At 45.5% G+C, this 11,382-nt stretch overlaps 1 protein-coding gene across 1 annotated transcript in view; it reads right to left on the reverse strand.

The window, feature by feature from the left end:
- Nucleotides 1–1,452, reverse strand: part of LOC104626136 (deleted in malignant brain tumors 1 protein-like) — a 9,209-nt gene extending 7,757 nt beyond the window's left edge. Inside the window, exon 1 of the mRNA XM_010293974.1 lies at nucleotides 1,251–1,452. Coding sequence (XP_010292276.1) covers nucleotides 1,251–1,452 — 202 coding nt within the window. The remainder of the gene's footprint in view (nucleotides 1–1,250) is intronic.
- Between the last annotated feature and the right edge of the window lie 9,930 nt (nucleotides 1,453–11,382).

Raw genomic sequence — 11,382 nt, forward strand, 5'->3', positions numbered from 1 at the left:
AGCTGCAGCGAGAAATCAGCAGGTGAGTGAGTAGCATTTTGCCTAAGAGGAACAACCTGCTGGGAGTCAACCCTCTCCAAAAGCCAGGCTCTTTCCAGTGGTGCCCAGTGATGGGACAAGTGGCCATAGGTAGAAACTGAAACACAGGAGGTTCCCTCTGAACATCAGGAAACATTTTTTCACTCTGAGGGCAACTGAGCACAGGCACAGGTTGCCTACAGAGGTGGTGGACTCTTCATCCTTGGAGACAATCAAGAGCCATCTGGACATGGTCTTGGGCAGCAGCTCTAGGTGACCCTGCTTTAGCAGGGAGTAGGACCAGATGACCTCCAGAGGTCCCTTCCAACCTCAGCCATCCTGTGATTCTGTGATCCATAACTGGAGGCAGGAGCTAGTCATTCCCCTCAACCCCTCTGGACCTACCTGAGGTCGATAACATGGGGGAAGTCGAGCTGGAGCTACCTGGTGCTGCAGGGAGAGAGCAGCAGGTGAGTCAGCAGTGTTTTGCCTAAGAGTCACCCCCATCCAAAGGGAACCCCTGGACACTGAAACCCAAAACCCGCAGTAAGCACCGCAATGTGGCAGGACTGAGCAAGACGGCTGCAGTACCAACCACCCCAGCACTTGCTCAAGGGCATTACCACTGCAGCACCATGAAGACCAGCGCCAAACCTCTCCCACAGAAGAAGTGGCTGCTCAAACCCAAAGGATTCCAAGCAATCTTGCATCTCCCTGAGCATCAGGGACGTTACCCAGGGTCTGTAAAGGCAGCCCATATTTGAGTCTTGTGCTCTGATGGAGACAGAGCATCCCAGAGGCAGAGCACCCCAAGAAGAAGGTTGTAAGCAGAAATCGCTGGTTACCTGATGGTGAAGGCACGGTTAGTCCCGAGTCTGGAAGGAGAAAACCAGAGGGGGTGAGGCACTTTGACCCTTTGGTTCCCCTCGGAGCACATGCTACAAGCTCATGGAGAGCTACGGAGGGACCCATGGGGAGGGTGGCATGGCTCAAAACCTCTGTCCACTGCTCTGTGCAGGAGCGGTCACCCAAATCCCAGATCTCCTGAGCAGTCTGCAAGAGCAGGCACAGTGCTCCCTCTGAAACATGGGCCCCTGTGTCAGGGACACGGACCCACAACCCGCCGCTGCCCTGCGGAGCACCAGGCAAGGGCTGGCCAGACTTTCCCCAGCCTCACACAAACTCCAGATGTGTTTTCTTCAGGAAAAAGCCACCAAAACGCAAAATCCCACCTGAGCATACGACAGAAGCATCCCCGTGATAACAGACGGAGTATTCTTCGCTGAAAGCACAATACCACAAGTAGTCTTCAGAGCCATCACAATTCACCGCCGTCATCAGGTATGGGTATGAGTTGCTCGAAGGGAAATAGTGCATCACACCAAGAGGCGAGCCGCAGCCCAGCTGCCTGCACACAACCTGGGCGTCTTGCATGTCCCACAGGTACCCACACACTTTCGCCCAGCCTCCAAAATAGAAGACTTCCACGTTGCCTGCACATCTGTTCGGCCCACCGGTCAGCCGCAGCAGCAGCTCTTCGAGACACGAAACCCTTGGTCAGGCTGGCAGTGCTCTGCTTTCAGGCAATGACGTTTTCTGCCCAATGCATGAACAAGCAGGCAGTGCCAGTGCTCCAGGGACGCCCGCAGGTCTTTGCAAACCAGACCCGGCTTGTGTGCACCCCAGGAAAGCCATGGGGCCAGGACCTTACCCCTGGGATGGCTCTCAGGTTTAGTCCCTGCTTCCTGGCAGAGCGACGGGAGAGCGCAGGCTCCCACAACCTCCCTGGCCACAGCCACCCCCTGACACGCAGGGGCATCCCCCCACGGCACAGCTCAGGGCCAGCAGCCCCTTCTCGACCTCCCACGCTGGGGGACGGAGCGGCTGGGCAGCAGCAGGCAGGCGCATTCCCACGCCCAGGGCCCTGGCAGACAGACTTACCATCAGCTATGACTGGAACTGTGGAGAATAAGCAGGAAAGAACACATGGAGAACACATTAGGACAAATACCTTGGGAGCCATCAGCGCACTTCAGCCTTTCCCCAGTGAGTCAAGTCCCCAGCGAAGGGCACAAGTGACAGAAGATCGCTTCCTTCCCAGCAAGGATGCTGGCTGCTGGGGGTAGAGCCACCCCTGAAACCCCGGCTCCCGCCTAACTTTGTTCTCACACACCCCCCCGGCCCCAGCATAAAGCAAACACATGAGCTTTTTCATCATACAAATTTCTTCCCAACAATAAATATGATGGTAAAAATATGAAGCTGTCATTATCATATAAGGTAAAAATCTGAAAAATTCTACTTACAAGTCGTGGTCTTGACTGTTGTGGGAGCTGTGCTTGTTGTTTGTTCTAGAGAAGAAAAAAGCATACATGATGGGAGGTCAACACGGGAAATACAATTTGAAACTTCCCCAAACACTGTTCCAGCCTTTAGCAATTTGTGGCTGACGAACTCTAGATACGGGAGGTTTCCTTCTATTTTGTTAGACCTCAGTAGTTTTTTCCTCCATTAATCATCAAATCTCTTTGTGAACTCACCAAAGCCTGCAACTGGCCTAAAGAGTGCCGGGTGCCCTTGAAGTGAGAAAAGTCTCTGTTTGCTTTGAGCAAGGTATCTGCTGGTTTCATCTGACGCAATCAGAAGTTGATGGCTCTGCTTCTTGCATGAGAACAGGCTGTGAACAACTGTCTCCTCCTCCCTTTCTCCATACCAAGAACAAAGCTACCCAAAAAATATTTACAGAAATAAAGATGATAGAAAACTATCTGGAGAGCTGGCCAGAGCAAGGCCGTTGAGGGAGGGAGGCTGCAGATGCCGTTATCTTCCTTCACTTTGCACAGCTGCAGACAAAAATAGGATCTACAAAAGCTACCTGTGGCAGGTTTTGCTCACATTCCCACCACATTTAAGCTACTCCCCTTCCCCTTCCAACACCACGGGTTTCATCCATACCTTGTTGCTAAGCCCAGCTAGTGGCATAAACTCCGGGTCAGAGAGGAGTTTTCCCTGCTAAGGCTCCTGCACAGGACACTTGATGGAAAGCCCTCCAGGTGGCACCGACAGATCGAAGGTGGCCCATGGGACAGGGCTCTGGCAGGTGCAGAAAGGTGATCTCCTTCCTAGTGTTTCCTTTCATCTAACCTAGAGAGTTAGGTTTTCTGAGATAGGGCTTTATGAGGTTATTCAAACCCCGGGGAAAGGACGGCGTACAGACCACCACTACCCTTCCGCATCAGGGCTGACGACTCTCCAAACATCCTCCGAGGATTATGCAAGGTTTTTTAAGAATTGTTTCATTTGAATTCAGCTACACTCTTAGATAATTCTATGTCCTTGTTAAAGTGAATGTGCATTTTATACACTGGAATACTTAACCGTATATTTCAGGAGGAGGTAGGTCTCCATCGGCAGAAAGCACGTGCTGTTAACTCCGCTCTAACTGGGAAACCATCCTTCACAAAATGCAGTTCTCTGAGCACTAACAATGTCTACACAAGTGTTGCTAATATTAACATAGAAGCTGTTAGGTTTGGAAAAGTCAAGCAGCTATCAACTAAATACTAACTAATAGATGGTTAAAGATTAAAATCTGCATGGCTGGAGACTTATTATTCACATCACTGGTCACACGTACTAGTAAAAGTCAACAAGTATCTCCAAAAACATAGCTGTGAGTAAACTCATCAAGCCAACACCAATAAACTCAGCAGGTTTAACTACCTTTAAAGGTAGATTTTTCTACTTTTGTGCATAAATTTCATATTAGATTAAAATTTCACCTGTAGGAAAAAATATAATTAACATAGAAAAGTTTAAAAATATTTAAAATAGGTGAGTTTGGTTGTCCAAAAATTGGTTTCAAAACATAAATGGAGTTGTTTCAGTGTTTGACTTATTTTAGTAATTGCAGTTACTGAAACAAAACCGGTTTCCATATTGCCTTAAACTATTACTTTGTAAGAATTGCAGTTTTGAAAAAGATGAGCTGATGGGTCTGGCAAGACGAGAGTGAGCACTGTAGAGCGTGGAAAAAACAGGCCACAGGATCAGGTGACAGCACCAATCCTACAATCAAAATGAATAAGGGCATTTCACAGGGGCACTGAGGTTCTGCTCTGTCTCAGTACAGGTCACTGGAAAACAGTCTACAAACCTGTTTTCAGTTAAATTTCCCTGTTCAAACCATGGATAATTTTCCTCTGTGCTTTCAGATACTCAGAAACTGCTGCATTTATACAGCCTCTATTTTTCACACAACATTATTATCCTCAGGTTTTAGCCCAAGCACTGATTTGTTTAATCTCTTCATTGCAGCAATGACTTGCATTATTTCTTGAAGAAGAGTGACGTATATACAACTATATGCTGCATTTTAAGTGCATGTATATGCTGCCATATAGAGCCCGCATGGGTACATTTCAGCATCTGGGAGCCCAGCCTGAAGAACCCCTGACTACACCAGTAGGTTGGCTACATCACCTACGACTGGACTAGCAAAGTTTTCGAGTGCAAGCATCAGCTCGGAGAGAATATTTAGCAATGCCAACTCTATAAACAATGTACATTTTAACACAACTTTTAAGTTACCTGTTGTTAGAAACATTTTTGCTCCAGAAGCTGCTGGTGTCCAAATTACAGATATTGTTGTCACAAGCAAAAAAAAAAAAAAAAAAGAAAGAACATTACATGAATTAAGAAGTAATGAGGATGGAACATTTCCATGCACAGGATCCCCTGGTGACACATCTTTTTCCATTCCCCCCTCCTGCACAAAGAATGCAACATCAGCTGCTTAAAAAGAAAGGTCTTGTTTCTCACAGCAGCATGCTGGCATTCCTCTCAGCCAGGGAAGCCTCACCTGGAAAAGGGGAAAGTGTTTTTTGAACACAGGAGGACCATTTTACCTTGGTTGAAACATCCTCCCTCCCATCAGACCCACCGATATTTGTACCGGTCCCCAAAGGGATGGAAGTGGCTGGGCAGATCACTGCCTCTACAACCACATCAAATTACAGTCATAACAGGAATTAGACTATGGTAAATTAGAATAACATACATTTACAGTAAATCCTACTAATAACTACAATAATAATAGGAACAGAGATATGTGCCATACTTGTTTTATGTAGGGCACTCTGTTATTAAACACCAATGTGTTATTCGTAACAATATACTTAATCAAATACAAAACACATGGTTCAAAAGAGCACCTCACACTCTTTAAAATAAACATACATTTCATCCAGAAAATACATATTAGTCTTTAAATTCACTACCCCAATACAAAGGTTCAGAAAATTGTATCATTGGCTTTACAGTATATTCATTTGCATTTCCTTTACTAGACTCCTTACAAAAAATGGTGAGAAGAAAAATTTAAATTCATTAAGCAGTTTCAACAAAAGCTGTTGAATTAACAAGTATAACAATTGATTTGCTCAGCTCATAGGTTTGTCCTGCTCATGGTTTTCAAAAGAGCTAAGTTGTGCTGCTAAATCTTCCTTTACCTTTAAATCTCAAAATTAGTCTGATGTGAAACATAGCCATGAAGGTGATCAGAAGTGAGACTCTTTACCTGCATCCACCTGAATTTGAAGGCTTATCGTTAGCATCCAAGACAAGATCACAGTGGCAGCCATCTCCTTGGAGGTCCTGACACAGGAGGGCACCAGAATTTATAGGCAGAGATGCTAAAGGGTGTAGCGCAGCAGCCCAATCTGTCCCCTCAGTAAGTCAATACCAAACACACTGTGCTTCCTTCCCTAAATTCCGTGACTATGTTTGACTTGTTACCCAACATTTATAGCTTCCTGGTTCCACAGAAAGACAACACCTGTCATCTTCCTCAAGGAAGGTAGAGAATAAAAGTGCTTGCAACGACTGCTACTTTTCCATCCTACCCCTCTTTCAGCTGTGAAGTTCTGTTGCTACCACAAATGCAGTATGTCCCTTTCTGGGGTCCGAGCTGTATCTGAGCCAAAGTTGCTTTTTAAGCCTGTGCAGCAGAGCCTTCCTTTTTGTGACTGCAGGTGTGGAAGGGTAAGAGCGTGGTGGGAAACAATCAAGGGGCTTATGGAGACCCTTCTGACTGGCCTGGACTCCCCTGGGGAGAAACACCCACCAGCTGCTGGGAGGGCATCCCCCAGACACAGCCAGCATGTCGCCAGTCCCTTAAAATTGCTGTGCAGCTACAGTTTCAGGGACTGCGTCAAATCACACATAACTTACTGTCATGTATTTCTCAAATATCAGTTACACAGTAGTTAACTTTCTGGAGGTAGAAGAGTTTGGAACTTCGATGCTGAAGTGCCTTGCGTTTTCCTAGTCTACTCTTACAAGTATTTCTGTCCTACTCGATGTCCATAAAAATGCAGTAGAAAGTGATTACTTTCACCTTTCTGATCTTCCCTGTTCATCCTTCACTGGGATATATCTTTGCCATGGTAGCAACACTCAGACAGTACACTTAAGCTCTGCAAGTCATCTACTGCAAATCTGAAACCACCAAAATCATCTTCTGACTTTTGTCACAAACAAGTAAAAATTCAGTGGTCATACACTGATCATTGCTAAACTGCACAAACCTTCCCAGAGACAAGGTGTTTAAGTCTGGAGACAGGGGAAAGTATAGAAAATAAGGGAAAATTCATCCCAAATTCTCTATTTGTGAAGTTTTTAAGTACTTTACAGATCCCTTGACACAGTCCTCCCACCAGGATTTACAACATATTTAAGATAAGAGGTACATAATGGGATCCAATGGAAGTCTACAATGGATTTTTGCAAAGAGAAACTATATTTCAGGTCATAGTCAGGTTTCACTGGATCCGAGTTCCCATCAAAGAAACTGCATTTGCACAGCATTGCTAAATTTGGCAATGTTTGAACAGTATATAAAACCCTGGAATCACAGAAAGATTCAGCCTGGAAGGGGCCTCTGGAGGCTACCTGGTCCAACACCCAAGTCAAAGAAGGGTTATCTTCAAAGTTTGATCAAGTGGCTCAGGGTCTTCGCTATTCTCGTAACGCAGAATTCCAGATTTTTTTTCCTAGACAAACTGTGCAAAAATTTTTAGTAAATAAAGATTTGACGCTGGTTGTTCCTGCCACTAGTTTTAGATGGGTTTGGATTCATTACTGATTGGTACACATATTACTTCTCAGGAACTCAGAAATGTGTTTCTTGTGCCTCATGAAACATGCAACACAACTGTCATGGCCCAGAACAGCCAGCACCCAAACTCAACCTCATGCAGCAGAGGAGAATTGGAAGAAGATCAAAGAGAGAGGGGAAGCACAAACTCCATAGTGGGAAGGAAAAAAAAGAAAGGGTTACTTTGTTAGACATGCAAATGATCCATTGACTCTGTAAATATGGGTAGTCTTCTCTTATCATGGTTTTGCAAGCCAGATGGAAGAAGCGGTCATTTGGAGGGATTGAAGGAAGTAAGGGAGGTGGCTTGGTAAACAGATTGGGGCAGCTGTTACATACCCAGAGAGATGAACAAAAAGGAAAACCAGATTAAAAACATTGAAAACTCAACAAAAGTTGTTAATATTTGAATGAAAAAGGAGAACATGTGAGACAACTCCAAAGATTAAGTCTAAGGCAATCTCAGGGTGGCTGGTCCACAAAGAGTTGCAATGACCATTCTGCTTGAGGACCGGGGTTCACTGCTTGGAGCCCAGTGCCTCACTCCTTCTGTCCCTAGATTAAAAAAAAAAGTGTGGTGGATTGACCTTGTCCAGCTGCAAGATGCCCACCCAGCCCTTCTCTCATTCTTCCTCCTCAGCAGGGCAGGAGGAGAAAATAAGACGAAAAAGCTGATGGCTCGAGATAAGGACAGGGAAATCACTTACCGGTTATTGTCACAGGGAAAACACACTCAACTTGGGGAAAAATAATTTAGTTTATTGCTAATTAAAATGCATTTGGATAATGATAAACATAAACAAATTGAAACACCACCTCCCCATTTTCCCAGGCTCAGCTTCATTCCTTCATTCACAATTCCTCTACCTCCCCTCTCCCCAAGTGGTGCAGTGGGGATAAAGGGGAATGGGGGCTGTGGTCAGTCCATATCAGTTTGTTTCTGCCACTCCATCCTCCTCACTCTTTTCCCCTGCTCCAGCGTGGGTCCTTCCCATGGGCTACAGTCCTTCAGGATCAGTCTGCTCCAGCATGAGTTCTCCATGGCCACAGCTCCTTCAGGAAATGTTCCCTTGCTCCAGCACAGTGTCCTCCATGGGCTGTGGGACAATCTCAGCTCTGGCACTTGGAGCACCTCCTCTCCCTCCACCTTCTCTTACCCTGGTGTTTGCAGGGCTGTTTCTCACACTTCTCCTCCCCTGAATTCTCATTCCCTGCATGGTGCTTTGCTCTTTCTTAAATATATTTTGCCAGATGTGCCACCAGCATGGCTTGCCTATGTCCTGAGGTGGGGCTGTTGCAGGGCTGGCTGGAACACTCCAAAGCACCGGAGACGCTGGCTCAGAGATCAAGACACTAGCTGTCACAAGATGAAACCACCCCTTCCGTTTACTGTACCTTTGTGTTTGCTTCATTTGTAGTGGTCACTACATGATCCCTGACACTGCAGAAAAAAAATCCAAAGAGCCATTGGCAAAACCAGTCCTTTGGTACTGAGCTGTCTTTTGCACAAAATGACCATTCTTCCCACCAGGTAGGATGGCTGACAGGGTGGGTGGTTGGTTGTTGACTCTTGTCTCATTTCACCAGAACTGCAATCTGGTGAAGGTATGTACAAACATTAGCTTCGGTTTGGATCCATACTTGCTTTAAAAGTCAACTATGCAATGAAATGTTTGTCTATTGAGTGGGAGAAAGGATGCAAGCTGCTCACACTTTTTTATTAATTATTATTATTGGTCAGTTCCCACTGACTCCTTTAAATTCAACTGAAACTGTAATTTCTATTGCAGCATCAAATGGTGCTTCCCTAGCATGGGACACGGCAACAGACAGAAAAGCACATACCAGTCACTCAGCCCAAACGGAGAGAGTCTCCATGGCACACACCTTCCCCTGGTCCCCGTCCTCTCTCCCCATTTGCTCACTCCCCTTGCACCTCTGCCCAAAGCTTTGTTTACACAAGTGTTGCCAAAGCAAACTGCAAGGCTGGAAATCAAGATTTATGATTAAGCTGTGTTTGCTTGGAACAGTGAAGATTAATTAATTCAGTCAGCAACTGGAGACAGCCAAGCACCTCGGCCTGGGAATACTGGCTTCTCTCCTTGTACAGAGGCCTCCTGACACCTCCCTGCTGCACTTGCTTCCAGTAATGGTCATTTCTCAGGAGCCGATAAGGAACAAATGTGTACGTAGAAGGTGGTGCATCTGACGATTTGCAAACAATGGACTATGGTGTCAAATTGACTTTCCTTGTAGAAGACTTGCTTGCACTCCTTGGTTCCCATCCTCTCCGGCTGCTTTGTTCAGCCATACAGCTTCCCTCAGCACCACTTCTGCAAGCTTGTTCTTCAGTTCACCCCTTGTCCTTCACGTTACGCTGCTCTGGCTGTGTTCAGTATGGATGTCTGAGAGCCCATGCACAGCTAGAACAGAACTGATTAAAGATCTTACTTGATTGCAATGTACCAGCAACAGAGAAGTCATAGCTGTCGACAACTGCATAGACACTGCAGTCCCCACCACATGGCTGTGTGGGGCTACCACTCTTCTTATTCACCCTCTTTCTCTTGGGTTGTTGTTCCTTTCCCAGCCCTTTCCTCTCTGCTCCATTGCTGGCTCCTTCTTCCCCAAGAGGAATGGCATTTAGATCCACACTAATGGCTCATAAGAGGGCACCGTGCAGGGGAGCAGCAAGTGTTTGGCCAAGACCTGTGCCTGGTGTGTTACAGCTGAGAGTATCCAAGCAAGCAGGTGAGGACAGCTCTTTGTGAGAGTAAAAAGCTACATAGGGAAATAATTGTATTGATTTTATGATCTCAGGTTGAATTCAGCAAACAATTTCCCTTAAGCAAAATGCCAAAGTGTAAAAAATTTCTGTTCTGTACCTGTCATAATAAAATGTTTCAAATAAACTTCTTGGAAATTTACCCAATCCATTTTTTAAAGCTTGAAAGACCTGAGAGCAAAACACAACTGTCCCTTTGAGGCAGTGTAAGATTTCAACTTAAAAATTTGTTATTCACCAGCCCTGCTGTTATTGAACTTCTTGCTCATGCCTGGAAGAGATGTTGAGCTGTTGAGGAAGAGAGGGGATTTGGGATTATCTGGGAAACATGCTAGGCAGATGGTGATGAAAGACACAAAACTTGTGCCTAGAGTCCATTTTGTGCTCTTGTTGGTTGTCCCTCATCTGCTTCCAGCTCCACTCCCTCTCCCGGACCTCCACTGACTCCAATCCACCAGTTAACGAACACCAACATCTTCACACCCAAGTGAGGTACGCAAGCTCATTACTACATCTGAGTGCAACAAGATATGATTAGAAAAAGTCTCTATGAGACAACAGAAATTAAACTCTTTTACCTTACAGTGAGGGGACATCTTGCAGAGCTGGAATTGTTCAGTCCCTGTTTACTTTCTGGCAACAAACACTCCAATATATTATACAGCATGTCAGAGCATGAGCTGCTCCTCACGTGAACGTACACTCTGCACTCCTTAAATCAACACTGTCAGACCTGCAGCTGGTAAAGATAGATAAAAGCTCAATGACAAAGGAAAAATAAATGAAAAATATAATCTCATATAATATCCTTGTCACTACGAAGTCTGAATACCTAAGGTTTACATGAACAGTTACTGGAACGGAGACAGTAACAAGACCTAGAGCTGGGACTAGGACTGAGACTTGCACGCCTTTAAGCAGCCTTTAGCCACTGCTAAAAAGCTGCTCCTTACTCTGCAATTCTTTGTGTCTGGCACCACGCAGGAGACCTCTCTTACCCTGGCCAACCGATAGTCAAGTGTTGAGCCTGGTTTTCTGGGATGAGATAGATAGATTCAACCCCTTCTCACCTTGGGCATTTCCTTGCTGAACAGATGAATTCTTAAGCCATTTTAAGATGGGAACCACCCACGCTCAGAAAGAAAATGGCTTCTACTTTCCCATCTGCAAGTAGCCTCATGCAGTCATAGCACATATGGCACTCGCTGAGATCACCTGCCATTTCAGATCTTTTAGGCAAGTGCTAAAGGTCTGATTCCCAATAACCAAATTTAAATGCCTCCAAGGTTGGTGGCAACTGATACCAGCAAGAGATAGGGAAGGGCAGTTAAACTTCCATGCATCCAAGGTCTCCCTTGAATCTTGCTTTCTGCTTGTTGAAGAAACTCAATCTAATACCCAACAAAATAGCAGGAAGTTGGAA

The sequence above is a fragment of the Phaethon lepturus genome, unplaced genomic scaffold (assembly GCF_000687285.1).
Source record: "Phaethon lepturus isolate BGI_N335 unplaced genomic scaffold, ASM68728v1 scaffold14549, whole genome shotgun sequence".
Taxonomy (NCBI): Eukaryota; Metazoa; Chordata; class Aves; order Phaethontiformes; family Phaethontidae; genus Phaethon; species Phaethon lepturus.